At 37.3% G+C, this 16,694-nt stretch overlaps 1 protein-coding gene and 1 non-coding gene across 2 annotated transcripts in view; both read left to right on the top strand.

The window, feature by feature from the left end:
- The first annotated feature begins 720 nt into the window (after positions 1–720).
- Positions 721–16,694, top strand: part of MTO1 (mitochondrial tRNA translation optimization 1) — a 31,439-nt gene continuing 15,465 nt past the window's right edge. Inside the window, exons 1-9 of the mRNA XM_058566769.1 lie at positions 721–1,008; positions 5,813–6,012; positions 6,093–6,210; positions 10,060–10,349; positions 11,958–12,070; positions 12,169–12,359; positions 12,585–12,715; positions 13,633–13,837; positions 13,919–14,090. Coding sequence (XP_058422752.1) covers positions 792–1,008; positions 5,813–6,012; positions 6,093–6,210; positions 10,060–10,349; positions 11,958–12,070; positions 12,169–12,359; positions 12,585–12,715; positions 13,633–13,837; positions 13,919–14,090 — 1,637 coding nt within the window. The 5' untranslated portion in view covers positions 721–791. The remainder of the gene's footprint in view (positions 1,009–5,812; positions 6,013–6,092; positions 6,211–10,059; positions 10,350–11,957; positions 12,071–12,168; positions 12,360–12,584; positions 12,716–13,632; positions 13,838–13,918; positions 14,091–16,694) is intronic.
- Positions 15,221–15,328, top strand: LOC131420697 (U6 spliceosomal RNA). Its single transcript, XR_009223620.1, has one exon. It is a non-coding gene; the product is annotated as a U6 spliceosomal RNA (small nuclear RNA).

The following is a 16,694-nucleotide window of genomic DNA, read 5'->3' as shown; positions in this document are numbered from 1 at the left end:
AACCTAGGACGCATTAGCAACAAAATGTTAGGAGGTAGGATTGGAAGGCATGGTGGAAGTTATGGGTTCTTTAACTCTCAAAAGTTTTGTATTTCTGCGAGGTTTAAATTGTGTATAAAGAATGCTTATTATTAATGTAATAAGACAAAGTTATATATTTGATAGATTTTAATCATCAGAACAATAAAACTGCCACACTGGTTGTTCACTATCCAACCAAAGACTCCCTGTCTAAGAAAGGCTTTAAAAACATCAATTCTGAAAGGCTGGACATTTAACCTTCAACCGTGGGATTCCTCTAATTAGCCATCATGAATCTTTCATCCACAAATATAGGTATTTGACTTCTTTAGAATCTATTCCTACAAAGACCCTAGTCTTCATAAACAAGCACAAGTCAAGGAGATAGCGTACCAGAAAATTCACAGAATCTAATAAGGCAAAGTGATCAAAATCATTGTTTGTAGGTGGCCAACTGGGGATCAGGGCTACAACTCGCCAGAAGACAAAAGATAACAGAGTAGGAGCCCCCAAACCACAGCCATGGGTAATGGAACTGCCTGCACTGACCACACCAGGAAGCATAGCCGCCTTGGGCCACCTGCCCCATCCCCGCTCTCCCTTCGCCAGTCACGTCGCACCAGACCGCCAATCAGCGGGGACGCTGGACACAGACGTGCTACGCCGTGACGTCAGAGCAAGATGGCGGCGCCCTGAACACCCTCGGACCCCCCCCATTTTTGCGCCTGGCTCATATCAGGTTCAGAATCAGACTTTGCCTTTCTCCGGCCATGTTCTCCTTCCGAGGTTGTGGTCGCTGGGTCGCGGCTTCCGTCACCAAACAGCATCTTCCGTTGGCCTGGTTCAGCGGTGAGAACGCAGCACCCTGGACGCCGCGCTTCGACGTGGTCGTCGTCGGCGGAGGACACGCCGGGACCGAGGCCGCTGCCGCCGCCGCTCGGTGCGGCTCCCAGACCTTACTGCTCACGCACCGCGCGGACACGATCGGTGAGGAGCGCGGGTGGTGTGGCGTGGTGTAAGACGCAAACTGCCAGTATCCCCCTCCTCTCCCTCCCAGTGCCGGATGTGGGCAACCTCTTCCCTCCCCCAGTGAGAATCCTAGGCTCTGGTTTTACCTGATTTGTGTCTCGCAGGGATAAGGTGGGCCCGGGCCAGAGCTCTCGATGAGGCTATCCTGTGGCCCAGAGATTATGCTGCTGCTGACAGAGTAGGTCTGGAGGGGGCCTTGGGAAAGGGAGAAATACAAGAATACCCAATGTCGACTTTTTATTTCATTGTTGTCATTTACCCGTTACTGGCTTGTGGCTTTGGGTAAAGAGTGAATTAACGTTAGTAGTAATCGTGTACTAAACGACCATTGTGTTTTTCTCAGACTTGGTGAAGCCCTTTTGAAGAATGATGCTACTTTTTATTGCATTCTATAATAATTCTAATAATGTCATGATTTAAAGCAAGACTGCTCTCTAGCATCATGATAGATGCTAGCTACATGATCTTTTAAATTATGTATGCCTATGTTTTTCCTCCTGCATTTTGCTTAAGAGTGAACAGTTACTGAAGTATTAACTGTGTTTTGTAAAAATTGTGAATAAATCACTATTTGAGTACTGAAATACTTTTTAAAAATTACCATCCAGCTTGCAACTGGAGAAATAGACACTGTTAACAGCAGTTCTTTTTGGGGCGGCGGGGGGCGCTATATGATTACCCAAGAGATTACACTTTGCTCATTATACATTTCAGTGTCGTTTAGATTTATTTTTAAATAAAGACCGGGTACTACCTTTCAATAAAAAAAAATTTAATGTACAAAAAAGTATTATTCAACTAAGGTGATAACTAAATAGTATAAGTCATGTAGTTCTGTCAGAAATAAAGGTTTTTCCCGTCAAAACCCAAATTCATATTCTTCTACCAACAAAATAAGATGTAAGTTTTCTTTTTAAGAAAATACATTTCAGAGATATTTTGATAACTTGTAGATAAGCTTAGTGAATGATAATTCTATCTTAAAATCAAAGTCTCTTTCAGGTAATTTGATGTGGTGGAGTATCAAGTGTTTCTACTTGGTTTCAGCAAAGAAAGCTTTGGCTTAGAAGGTTGAGCTAACATAAGAACACAGAATGCATAAATTGTCTTCTTGTGATTCAGTCATGTCATCTGCCAGTAATGAAGTCAGAAGTAGAAAGTCTTTTTTTTTTTTTACTAACCTGGAAAATAATGCTTTTAGGCAAACTATTTTTTGCCTTTCACGACAAAAGAGAAGAGCTTTCTGAGCCAGTTTATTGTATGTTGTATCACTTATGCATTTCATGGACAATGTTCTCTATTGAAGAGATTGTTAGATATTCTGACTGTAGTCTAGGCTCCATTGTGTAGTAGCTCTGTGACCTTGGACAAGGGAGAATTCATCTAATCCTCTCTTTCTCTATGAAATAGAAATAATAGTACCAACCTCATAGGGTTGCTGTCAAGTTGAAGTCGGAAAATATATGCAAATCATCTGGAACAGTGCTTGGGCCAGTATTAAGTGATCATATGTTAACTGTTGTTTTCCCATAAGTGTTTCTGCGTAGCTGACTTAAATTCTGTAGTAGAGTGACAAATGGGCTGTACATTTTTACTACTATTGCCCGCTCCAAGTACTGCTACCACACTTGGGATGTTAGTAGGCTCTACTTAAGAGCACAGATGACTAGTAGACTTTGTTATTCCAACTCCAAATGTTTGGGAATGAATGTTGGCTCCTGGAGTTCTATGTTGAGAAAGATTTTGAGGGCCAAGCAAGAGAGTGGCGTGTTCAACTTTTATGTCTATGAGAAGAGAGGCTCAACATTGATAAATATAGTTGAGAAAAAGTTTTCAGCAATTTAAAAAGATGAAGATTTCTTTGCACCTGACTTTCACAAATATGTATTTTGTAAATAGTTATGTAATAATACACCAATTCAATAAAGTGCCTAGAAGTAGTTTAGAGATATAAGGAAGTGGTGGAATTTCAGTAATTCTTAGGGTTTTGGGTTTTTATGGGTTTTTTTTCTCATGTATGAGGAGACTCATTTCTGGGGATGAAAGTTTGAGAAAAATGTCAGATATTTGTGGGATTCAAGATTTAAAAAAATTTTTTTTAATTAATATGGAATGAGAGTTAAAAACTAAGTTATTTTATTGAGTAATGACATCTAAAACAGAGATCACAACTTGAGACGCTCTAGGAGCCAAACATAATTTAAACGTGTGAAGCTAGATGGATGTAAAACAACATGGAGTAATGGGAACAAGTAGTGAGCTGGAAAATACATTCTCATTCAGTTTTTTTATTTGTTTATTTTTAACAAAAGCCTTATGTGTACCAAGCAAAACATCACAGGCAAACCACTGGGTTGTCACCTCTGATCTAAAAGTATCTGAAATGTGTCCTTTCTAAAGATGGGAAGAAGATTGTTTAAGAGTAGTACAGAGTAATATGAAAAATCATACTTGGTGATGTCATTTCACATTTCTAGTTTATATTTTGGTTACTTATTCATTAACAAACAATTCATTTGTTTCAGGTATGATCAAGTTATTGTATGTGTGTTTTTTCTAAACAAATAATTCCTTGGCTGAAATATTTACAGTTGATATGATGTCTGGGAGAGAGGGAAGTGGGTAGAGCTATAAAAGACGTTAAGATTGGACCTGGGAATTCATTACACTATTCTCTCTGCTTTTTATTTTTTGTTTCTTTAATAAAATAGTTTAGGGCCGGCCCCGTGGCTTAGCGGTTAGGTGCGCACGCTCCGCTGCTGGCGGCCCGGGTTCGGATCCCGGGCACGGACCGACACACGGCTTCTCCGGCCATGCTGAGGCTGCGTCCCACATACAGCAACTAGAAGGATGTGCAGCTATGACATACAACTATCTACTGGGGCTTTGGGGAAAAAAAAAAAAAGGAGGAGGATTGGCAATAGATGTTAGCTCAGAGCTGGTCTTCCTCAGCAAAAAGAGGAGGATTAGGATGGATGTTAGCCCAGGGCTGATCTTCCTCACAAAAAATAAAAATAAAAAAAAAATAGTTTAACATTTTTATGTGAAATAATATGTTGAATTAGTAATTCAGGAATGCAAATTGGTTGCTTTCATATAAACTCAATGATAGGATAAATATTCATTATTTATGCTTATTGATTTTATACAAAGTGTATGGAGCACTTTTCTAGGATATCCATTTTTAAGGATACTTATGTAAATAGCAATATTTTACACCTTTGAGAAAATAATTAGTATAGAAGAATTGTTAAAATGTTGCTGGTGATAAAAATTATTTATGATTAAAAATGTAAAAAAAACAATGCAAAGAAATTGTGATTTTTAAAAAGTGAAGATCAGAAGCAAAGAATGTTTTGCACTGACCTAGGAAATAAATTAATTATTAGTAAGTGTTACTTACTGCTTACTCTCTGCCAGACACTGTGCTAATCGATTTATGTACACTATCTCATTTTACAAGTAACAAAGCCTTATTCAATGAATTTAAACAAAAAGGAGAATTTATCACCTAACAAGAAGTCTGCAAGTAGATAAGCTCTAAAGTTGGTTAATTCAGCAGCCCACAATGTCCAAGGATTCAAATTCATTCCATATCTCCATTATGATGCTCTTGGATTGTCTTCAAGCTAGCTATCCTCATAATTGCAAAATGGCTGTTGTAGTTCCAGGTGTCAAATCCAGATATGACAGCTTTCAGCAGAAGTTTTTTCTTTTATCCTTGTATCCCTTTGAAGGAAAAAAGAAAAACCTTTCCTAGAGACCCCCTAACAGCTCACCCCTCATGACTTATTTCCCACCCTTAAACCAGACACTGGCAAGTAAGAACAGGTATACCATGATTACTTTAGATCAATAAAGATTTACCCCTCAACAAAGTTTAGGTCACACTCCCTGAACACAAAGCCTCCTAGGGGAGAGTGTTTACCTAAATAAAACTGTGATTCTGTATCAAAGGAAGGAGGGAAATAATCTACTACAGCTATCATCACTGTTTTTACAGTAGGGCAACCAAGGTACAGAAAATTAGGTAACTTGCCAAAAATCACAGAGTTTGTAAGTGGTAGATCTAGGAATTGAGCCAGATCTCCTTCACTCACTCCTAACCCTGCTCCTATCACAACACTATTCAGTCTCCCTATGGAGACCATGCAATGTTTTGGAGGGCTTGATGGTGGCTGCAGCAGACCTGAAGATGTTAACAGAGCTTTCCCACTCCTTCATTTCCCGTAAAAACCTTTGAGGTAACCACGTGAGTTTAGACCTCCAAATAAGACTATGGGAATTTAAAGACAAAGTATTAAATATGGTTTCCTACTTTCAAGTAGTTTCTCATTTAATTATTTCTGCAAAATAAGCAAAAAGAAAACAGCAGATGGCATTTATGGAAGACATAATTGATTATAATAGTGAATCAATGCCAAGGTACTTCTTAAAAGTATGTTTGATTTGGGAAGGTTTTATGAGGTAAGGATTTCAAAACTACACTTTAAAGGAAAAGGCAACCTAATGAAAGAGTGAAAATATGCACCAAGGAAAAGATTATCAAAAGAAACTACACGCAGTAGTTTGTCTTCAGGACGCCCTGAATAACTCGTGCATCCCATTGGGACTTCGGAGTTTTCTTTTCAGTGCATATTTCAAGTTTTTTATTTTTTATCATATGAGATGATTCTGGTCACTTGCACAGACATTTCCCTATTAAACACTCACAATGTGCAAAGTACTCATGTATTTGTTTTGTTTATGTCTGTTTTCGTAGGTCAGATGTCCTGTAATCCTTCGTTTGGCGGCATTGGAAAGGGCCATTTAATGAGGGAAGTAGATGCCTTGGATGGCTTGTGTTCTCGAATCTGTGACCAGTCTGGTGTACATTACAAAGTATTAAACCGGCGTAAGGGACCAGCTGTTTGGGGTCTGAGAGCTCAAATTGATAGGAAACTCTATAAGCAGAACATGCAGGTAAGAATAGGGCATGAAAACAGGAGAGACTATAGTGATTGTTTAATTGTTGTGTTTCAACTTGGGTTCTCTTTTGACAGAAAGAAATCCTAAACACACCACTGCTTACTGTTCAGGAGGGAGCTGTAGAAGATCTTATTCTTACAGAACCAGAGCCTGAGCACACTGGGAAATGCCGTGTCAGTGGTGTTGTTTTGGGTATGTATTGGTTATAGCTGATAATAATGTCTCAAACTCTATGTGAGAAATTTATTTTAGAACAAAGTATGGTGATGTTTTGCTTATTCTAGGAAATTGTTGTGTTTTCTCTTCATGGATGAGGAAAATTGTTTGAAAAAATCATATTTGTCTTCATTTTGACCTTCATGAAGCTCAGTGAAATTCTGAGCTCATCTATACCATCTTGGTTAGGACTTTATGGCCTGCACAATTGTGTCGTTTTCTCCTGGTCTTTCTCTTGTAATTGTTTTTTTCCTAATTATAACTTTAAATTTTTTAAATTTATATTTTATAAGATTATATATTTTTTATTTGCTATATATTTTTTAATCAAAATAACACATGCACATAATTTTTTAAAAAATCAAATAGAATTTAAAAGTTTGTATGGAAAAACTGTTCTCTCTCTCTCCAGACTGAACCACTTCGATGTTTTTAGCTGTCACTTTTCATATATACTTCCCTATTTTTAAACAATATGCTTATATTTTTACTCCCTAAATTATCAGTCTTACACATTATCTATTAACTTTTTGTTATGGTAGCTGTCTTTAATTTCCTACTTTTTTCCCTCTGTCCTTCCAATATAATTATACCATAAATTTTGGTTGATAGTATTTACATTATTATGATTATTTAAGTATTGTTCACTGCAGACCCAGGTAGTATGTTATGTTTGTTTCCTTTCATAACCTGTTTGCTTTGCCTTGGGTTAATAATTGCTTTATTTTTTATTTGCTTATTTTACCTGTGTACCTGTTCAACTTTTTCATCAGAAAAAAACTATCATTTTCTCAATACTCAAATAACCTATCAATTCTGTTTTTTCTTTGGTGCTTCCCTCCCACAGACATCACCTTTCACACCCCTCAGCCCCCTGCTGTAATCAGGACAGTTGCTCTCTGGGCCTTCTGCGGAGATGTCATTTTGTGATTTCCTTTCACCACTGTGCTGTGTTACATCCTCCCTTGTTTCCCCGGACCCCAGTCTGTCTCTTTCTTACTACCTCATTTTGCTGCAGCACATCTTCCAGTAGCTTCCTAAGAAAAGATTTGTGAGAGGTAGATTTTTTGAATCCTTACATATCTAAAAATATATTATTCTCCCGTTAGATTTGACTCTTAATTTGGTTGAGAATAGGATTCTAGTTTAAATCTTTTTTCCTGAGAGTTTTGACAATCTTGCTCCACTATCTTTTAGCTTCCAGTTTTGCTGTTAAGAAGCTCAGTGTAGGCACTGATTTAAATTTTTTATGTATGAGATTTTTTTTCTTTCTGAAATCTTCTAGGAACTTGTATTTGTCTCTGGTGTTCTGAAATTTTAAAACAATGTTCCTCAATGTAGTCTTTGTTCATACATTGTGGTGGGGCACTAAGTGTTCTCTTTCAGTGTAGAAATCTGTGTCCTTGACTTCTGGGGTATTTTCTTCTATTATTTCTCCATGCTCTCTTTCTGTCATTTCTATCCCTTCTTGGATTGGTCGTCTAGGTTTCTTCTTCTTCTTCTTTTTTTTTTTGTCATGTTGCCGTACTTTTTTAGGAGGTTTCCTTAACTTTATTGTCCAAATCCTTGTAATGAATTTTTTAAATTTATAATATTTTTCATTTGTAACCAGTGTCTTTTTTTTCTGATTGTTTCTTTTGCTTAGCATCTTGTTGTTGGTTTCTGAATTTGATGTCTTCTCTAATCTATATAAGGATTTTAATTATCGATTGTGAAGTTTCTTTCTGATCTGTGTATTGTTTTCTCCAGATTTCTTTATTCTCTTTGCTGATTTGGGCTGCTCCCTTTCATGTACTTGGCTTTCTTCAAGTCTCTAGGGAACTTTGGTTGTCTGTTCAGATTTTTAAATGAGGCACTAAAACACTGATTGGAAGATTTGTGTGTGCACAGTTAGTTTTATTGCTTGGCCAACTCTGTAGTCTGGGGCTTAGGGATTGAACTGGCCTTTTTGTTGCGGAACTCCCGAATATCGATGTCTGTTAGTTCTCAGGAGAAGAGTCAGTCTTCTGCCTAGGGGACTAATATGGCTGCCTGCTAGCATTCTGGGAACAAAATGGTAAGAGGAGCTGTGCTAAAGAATGTCATTATTTAAAATACAGATCTTGACCTAATTCCGCTGTTTTAAAGTTAATTTTTATTATAGAGTTGTTAATTTTTTTGAACAGGGAGTACATACACATGGTAAACAGTTTAAAGGGGACAAAAGAATACAGAGTGAGAAAGTGTTTTCTCTCTCATCTTGTCCCCCAGCCAACCAGTTTTCTTTCTCAAGAGCATTGCTAGTTTCTTGTGTAGTCTCTCTACCTGTGCTTTTATATGTATCTTCATGTGTACGTATATACTTTTTAAATTTTTTTCACATAGTAGTAGCATTTTATATGTACTGTTCTGTACTTTTTTTTACCCCACTTAATCTGTGTTTGCTTTGCTTTTGGAGCTACGTTTCTTTTTTAAAAGTTTGTCTTTTGGGAGCATGTCTGGTGGCATAGTGGTTAAGTTTGTGCGCTCTGCTTCAGCAGCCCGGGGTTCGCAGGTTCAGATCCCATGGGCACAGACCTACACCACTCATCAAGCCATGCTGTGGCGGCAACTCATGGATAAAATAGAGGAGGTTGGGCCTGGATGTTATCTCAGGGCCAATCATCCTCAGCAAAAAAAAAAAAAATGTTTGCGTTTTTGTTCTGGTGATTACTTTAATAACTATGATTTTATATGATATGCTTAATCTTCACTTTCTTCTGTCAATGTTTATTGACTTTACAAACAATTACTAAATTAGTTTTATTTTCATTTCCTTTTCTCTCCCCTGCCTCCTTTCCTTTCCAGATTTAATGTTTATATTATTTTTATTAGTGTAGACTTTTACACCTTTAAATTACTTATACTTCTGCTACTTAATTTAGTATTTTTAAATGCTATTTTTTGACCCTGTCTATATTTTATAGGCCCAACAATACAATTTTTTATAGTGGTAAAATATACATAAAATTAGCCATTTTGACATTTTTAAGTGTACAGTCCAGAGTCACTAAGTACATTCACACTGTTGTACAACTGTCAGCACCATCCATCTCCTGAACTTTTTCATCATTCTAAACTGAAACTCTGTACCCGTTAAACACTAATTCCCTATTACCCGAAGACTAACCTCTATTTTCCTGTAAAGTAGATCTGTCTGTAAACAAAACCTTTATATATAGATTTCAACTACTTCTCTCATTTTCAGCCCCACGCTTCATTCCTACATTTCTTAGTTCTCATTCTCAGTTCTCCAGTTTCTGAGCCTTTGCAAGGCAAATTAGTTTATTCTCATTAGTATCTTCTCTTTGGATTCTTGCGTTACAGCCCTCTCCCCTCTGCTAGATCAGAATTGTCAATCTTCCAACCGCTTTCTATCTTGCAAAAATATTTTGAGATTTCTCATCTTTTGACAAGTTCTTTCCTATTACTTGTCTTTGTGGTTTTATACCTCTTTTGTTCCTTTATTTTATTTTCTTGGAAGTTTCAAGAGAGAGAAGAAATTAGGTGAGATAGTCTGTCATATTTAACCAGAAGTCTAAAATTAATTAATTAAAAAAATTAACTGACACTAACTTTTCAGTGCTGATATGACTTTAGGAACACGTGCATTGGCTGACATATTATGTTCTCCCTCCCAGCTTTCTTGAATTCTTGAGATTGATAACAAATAGCCTTCTTACTCATTTAAAATTCTTTCTTAAGTTTCTAAAGACAAAGTTTTTCTGTAGTTTTAATGGAAACTAGTCACATTCCACTTTGATCTATGGTAACAGAACACGATTTTCATTCTCTCTCGTCACTTAGTGGATGGAAGCACAGTGTATGCAGAGAGTGTGATTCTGACTACTGGGACGTTTCTGCGAGGCATGATTGTAATTGGATTGGAGATGCATCCGGCAGGACGTTTAGGGGATCAGCCTTCCATAGGGTTGGCTCAGACTCTGGAGAAGTTGGGGTTTGTGGTGGGAAGACTAAAGACCGGGACTCCACCCCGAATTGCCAAAGAGTCTATTAATTTCAGCATTCTAAACAAGCAGACACCAGATAATCCCTCCATACCATTCAGCTTTATCCATAAGACAGTGTGGATTGAGGTAAGATAATTTATGAAAATCTGGCTTTACAGCTGATATTGGCTATTCACAGCAAGTTATAGCCTAACCATTTCTTTCTTCCTTTTTTCTTTTTGGTAGCAGTTCACTTTACATCACTATTGCTTAGGGTACAAAAAAGTGATCTTTAAAGGATTAGCTAATTTGGCTAATTGGGTGTTTCCCCATAAGTTCTTAAATTTCATTACTTTGATAACTTTGCCTATTAAAACTTTCTGAAACAATTTCAGACCTACAGAATAGTTGCAAGACTATTAAAACAAACTCTTATAAACCATTGAAATTCACCCATTGTTAATATTGTCCCATATTTATCTCTCTATATAGACATATAGATATATATCTATGTATTTAATGTATAAAACAGTAATACATTCTTATTTTTTTTCCTGAATCATTTGAGAGTAAGTTGCAGAGATCATGATACATTGATACAGTGCCGTTATCCTAATATAAAGTCTATGGTCAGACTTTGCTGATTGTCCCAATATGGTTCTTAATAGCAACTTTCTTTTTTTCCTATCTAGGATCACATATTGCACTTAATTGTCATTTATCTTTAGTCTAGAACAGTTCCTCAGTCTTTCATGATACTGATATTTTTGAAGAATACAGGCTACTTTTGCCTATCTTTTGAATAAAAAAAAAATGTATATTGTGTGTTTAGAATTGAGGACTAATAATTGATGGTCCTAGTTTCTGGTGAGAGTTATCCTAATGAGTGGCTCCAAATATTCTGTTATTTTGAGCAAGTCACTTTTATATTTTTGCTTTGGTAAAATGTAAATCATGATGATACTTTCTTAGTGTGTATATTTTTACTTTTTTTAAAATAAATTTTCAAGTTACAGAAAGTAGAAAAAATGGTATAATGAATGTGTCCATCACCTAGCTTTAACAAATAACATTTGTTGGCATTCTTGTTTCATCTTTCCTCAACACTTTCTTCCTGCTGAGTTTTAAAGCAACAATCCCAGACATCACATCATTTAACTTATAAGTGCTTTGGTTTATGTCTTTAACAGATAAGAACTTTGTAAAAATCAACCACAATACCATTATCACCCAGCAAAACATAATTTCTTAACATCATCCAATACTCAGTGTTCCGTTTTCCCTAGTTGTTTTTTGTAGTTTTAAAATATTTATTTAAAATGTTTACAGTTTATTTAAAATGTTTTTTACAATTGTTTTATTTGAACCAGGAACCAAGGTAAGGTCCACACATTGCATTGGATGATGTGTCTTATAACAGCTCTTTTTTTTTTTTTGACATTTATATGTGGAACAAACTGAGTCATTTGTACTCTAGAATTTCCCACATTCTAGATTGGTCTGATTTCATCCCTCTGGTGTGTTAAACATGTTCCTTGATCCTCTATATTTCCTGTAAAATGATGGATCTAGAGGCTTGCTTAAATTTAGGTTCATATTTGGGGTTGTTTTGACAATACTTAATAAGTAGCACTCGGCATCATGCATAGATTTAATGTCTATAAAAGTAAGTGCATATCATGTGTGCAATTTATTTGAATAAGAGGCAGACTAATAGAGAAGCAAAACAGTGTTGTAATTAGTCCTATGTTTTAGCCAGAAGATCAGCTGCCATGTTACTTGACTCACACCAACCCTAGAGTGGATGAGATTATCCTTGAGAACCTTCACCTCAATAGTCACGTTAAGGAAACTACAAGAGGACCCCGGTAAGGACAAAATATCAATGCTCAGTTACTTTAAGGGATGATGTCAACCCTCTTTTGTTTGTTTCATTAACTTTCTTTATTTCAATGTCCTGTCCTAGATACTGTCCCTCCATTGAATCAAAGGTTTTGCGTTTTCCAAACCGTCTGCATCAGGTTTGGTTGGAACCTGAAGGATTAGATTCTGACCTCATCTACCCCCAAGGGTTATCTGTGACACTACCAGCTGAACTTCAAGAGAAAATGATCACATGCATTAGAGGCTTGGAGAAAGCTCAGGTGGTTCAGCCAGGTAAAGAGAATCACAGCTGCCCTTCAGTGTGAGCTCAGCATCACTTTAGCAGGAGACCTTAGTTACACTCATGCTGCTTAGAGCTTCAGAAGACAAAGCCCAACATCTGTGCATTTAAAATAGTCTTCTTTTTTGAAGAGCACTTAATAATAGTCTTTGCATCTCTACCTTGAAGCAAACCCAGTTCTGTTTTTACTTATTTTGTATCATTTATTCTTTGGTCAGGCTATGGTGTTCAGTATGATTACTTAGACCCCCGTCAGATCACTCCTTCTCTCGAGACTCATTTGGTGCAACGGCTCTTCTTTGCTGGACAGATAAATGGCACCACTGGTTATGAGGAAGCTGCAGCTCAAGTAAGAGCTTGTTCAAATGTTATTATAAACAGAAAAGGACTATTTAACTGCTGTACCTCCTTTTAATGTCTGTTATGATAACTATATAGATGTTATATACAATTCATAACTGTAATAGAAGACTTCTTTCTGTTGCAAGATAATATGGAGACGGCTACTGTATACAATAGGATTTAAAAACACTTGTGGCCTTATTACTCTTTTCTGAGCTCCTAGATCTGATATCATATTTTGATTAGATTTGTTTGTAGATTTGCTTCTGAAATTTATAAAGAAAATTTAGGGGCCAGCCAGTGGCATAGGGGTTAAGTTCATGCGTTCAGCTGTGGCAGCCTAGGGTTCACCGGTTTGGATCCTGGGCACGGACCTACTCACCACTCATCAAGCCATGCTGAAGTGGCATCCCTCATAGAAGAATTAAAGGGAAAAAGAACTAGGATATACAACTGTGTACTGGGGCTTTGGGGAGAAAAAAGAAAAAGGGGAAGATTGGCAACAGATGTTAGCTCAGGGCCAATCTTCCTCAAAAAAAGAAAGAAAGAAAGAAAGAAAAGATTTAGTTCTTTGAACATAATTTTATTGAAAATTATCATATTATTACTCCTTTTAAGTGGGAAGTTGTGTTATTTTTACTTCTAAGTGGGAAAATGCTAGAAAAGTCTTACCGGTGGATTTTTTAAAAAGATTAGCCCACATAGGCTTATTGGGAATATTAGATATTTCTGAAAACAATGAAGTGGTACATTACCCATATTCTGTTTCTGAATAAGGATCACATTTTCTGTCTCTGTGCTATCCCTTCTGGGCTGTGTCTGCTTTCTTACTGCCCCATGCTGTTTTTTGCAGGTAGTGTTCTGAATAGGAAAGCTCTTTGTTCAGGTCATAATAGCCATTTAAACATTTCAGTCCTCTTGTAGGGTGTGATAGCTGGAATCAACGCAAGTCTTCGGGTCAGACAACGGCCTCCTTTTATCATTAGCCGAACAGAAGGCTACATAGGAGTCTTGATTGATGACCTCACCACACTGGGTACCAGCGAACCATACCGTATGTTCACCAGCCGAGCCGAGTTCCGTTTGTCACTGCGCCCCGATAACGCCGATAGCAGGCTTACATTCCGAGGTAAGTCTTCTTGAAGTCCGGTGACCAGGTTTACTCTTCTATAACACCTTTCTCATTCTGTTCTTTTCCTCCCTCTTCCAGGGTATAAGGAAGCTGGCTGTGTGTCCCAAGAAAGATATGAAAGAGCTTCTTGGATGAAGTCTTCTTTAGAAGAAGGCATTTCTGTGCTAAAATCCATTGAGTTTGCAAGTTCTAAATGGAAAAAGTTAATTCCAGAGGCTTCTATAAGTATCAATAAAAGTCTGCCTCTCAGGTATGCATTTTTAATATAAACCTTTCTTACTATTTACAGAAAAATGAGATCATTTACAGAAAAAAAACATTACCTATAGATTCCCTACTTACACATTTTAAATGAATGTACCTTACTTTTGGCTTCTTTTCAAAATCCTTTAGATGTAGCATCTCTTTATGCAGTATTAAAAATATATACGATTTTAGGGCCAGCCCCGTGGCTTAGCGGTTAAGTGTGCGCACTCCGATGCTGGTGGCCCGGGTTCGGATCCCGGGCGTGCACCGACGCACCGCTTCTCCGGCCATGCTGAGGCTGCGTCCCACATACAGCAACTAGAAGGATGTGCAACTATGACATACAACTATCTACTGGGGCTTTTGGGGATAAATAAATAAATAAAATTATAAAAAAAAAAATTAAAAAAAATATATATATACGATTTTAAATTATTACTTTTAATTTTTATATAACTTCTCTGTGGCCTCCGTTGAGTTCTGGCTTTCCTAAGATTTAGAGGGTACAAACCAAGAAATATTTGTTTGATCAGCATGGAGCAGTTGGAATGGTCTCATGTTGTCTGTGACCTCCAGCAAGGAAACCTCTCTGATTAAGCAGAGTGTTCTAAATTCTTCGGACTCACTTCAAGAGTCCCTTACTACATTTTAGGGGTGTTTTGTCCTTGTTTTTATCATTCTGGTTATATGGACTTTGAGTCTAAGGGACATTAATGGAGAGCTTTTTACTTTAGAGATATATTCCTAAGGACCTTGCATAATGTAAAATCTGCATATTTCAGCACTAATTTTTCCCATTAAAAAAAAGTAAGCTGTGGGCCGCCCCGTGGCTTAGCGGTTAAGTGCGCGCGCTCCGCTACTGACGGCCCGGGTTCAGATCCCGGGCACGCACCAACGCACCGCTTCTCCGGCCATGCTGAGGCCGCGTCCCACATACAGCAACTAGAAGGACGTGCAACTATGACATACAACTATCTACTGGGGCTTCGGCGGGGGGGGGGGGGGAAGGAGGAGGATTGGCAATAGATGTTAGCTCAGAGCCGGTCTTCCTCAGCAAAAAAGAGGAGGATTAGGATGGATGTTAGCTCAGGGCTGATCTTCCTCACAAAAAAAAAAAAAAGAAAAAAGTAAGCTGTTCCCATTTTGGCCAGCACAGATACTAAAATTGGAATGATACAGAGAAGATTAGCATGGTTCCTGTACAAGGATGACGTGCAGAGCCATGCAGTGTTCCAGATTTTTGATGTACACCTGAAATTTATTCAGTGCTAAAAATCAATGTTATCTCAAAAAAATTTTTTAAGTAAGCTAATTGGGGGGAGGGGGTTGCTCAGAAGGCATCTACAGTTGTAGCTTAGAAGCACATATCGGGGTATAAATCTTGCAGCTGTGTCTTCAGTATATTTTTCCCTTTTTTTTAACCTCTGTTTTCCCTGTGAGGGATTTTTGTGGAGTTAAAGGTATACCCATTTTAATGCTGCTTTTTATTATCTAATCTTTCCAAATGCTCTCTCCTTAATTAACAGCCTGGCATAATATGTCCTTGTTTGCTTTCATCCATCATGGTGTTTTACTGTTTACAACTTCTGTTCCCAAGTTTTTACTTTCATGGGAATTTCCAAAAGCACTGGCGCCCCTGTTAGAGGATATTAAGCAGATTTTTAATTATAGTAAGTATTAAAGAACCTGCGTAGTAGTCACCCACACTTGGGGACCTCATTCACAGGAATGACAGCCTGATTCACAAATAAGGATGGTGGATATATTTGTTTACCAGCTAAGTGGCACTGGGAGAGAGCAGCAGTATTTACATAGTTTATAATTCACTCAATTTTCCAACTATTTGTTTCAATTTAGGAGGGTTCACATTATTTCAAACTTTGCACAAAGAATTTATAACATTATGATTTGTTTTGATAAAATATTGTACTATTTCAAATTTATATAATTAAAATTTGCGTTAAATGTGACTAATGTGTATTGAAATCATAGTGAGCAGTGGAAGTTTTCAACAGTTTGCTAACGGGATTAGTTTGGTAAAAATATAAAACTGATAGCCTCCTTTTTCATATTTTTATTCATTAATTAGCATTTTAGCCATTTTGTTAAGGTGATTTTTTTAAAAACAGTAATTTGGGCAGATGCTTTCCTTTTTAATTCAGGTATCTTTCCCTTCAAGAGGAAATAGTGTCCCCGTCCCCATATTGGATTTCTGCAGAATATTTACAGCCTAGCCTTCAGCCTCGCTACAGGAACTCACTTTATCAATGCCTAGATATATAAAGCTAAAAAGATAGCAGATTGGTCAAAATACATTTATTGCATTCACTGCATATATGCGAGGCTCTGTACTAAGCACTGACAAGTTGAACCAGACTTTGAGCAGGCATTTTAACAAGAGATACACAGTGTACATGCACACGCATTTCCTTCCAGGATTACAGGGAGATGCACTGATGTGTTAGCTCAGACATTGTCTCTCGTGTTCTGCTGAAGTGTGCTGACTTGTCCTTTCTGTGTCAGAGCTCTGGGCTCTGAAGCTTAGGCTTCATTCAAAGCAGGTCTTGAAGTTTGCACCTAAGTACAGCTCCAAGCCTTGTAAACCAGT

Source organism: Diceros bicornis, chromosome 23 (assembly GCF_020826845.1).
Source record: "Diceros bicornis minor isolate mBicDic1 chromosome 23, mDicBic1.mat.cur, whole genome shotgun sequence".
NCBI lineage: Eukaryota > Metazoa > Chordata > Mammalia > Perissodactyla > Rhinocerotidae > Diceros > Diceros bicornis.
Note: the sequence above shows the minus strand (reverse complement) of the source record. Positions and strands in the feature narration are given on the sequence as shown.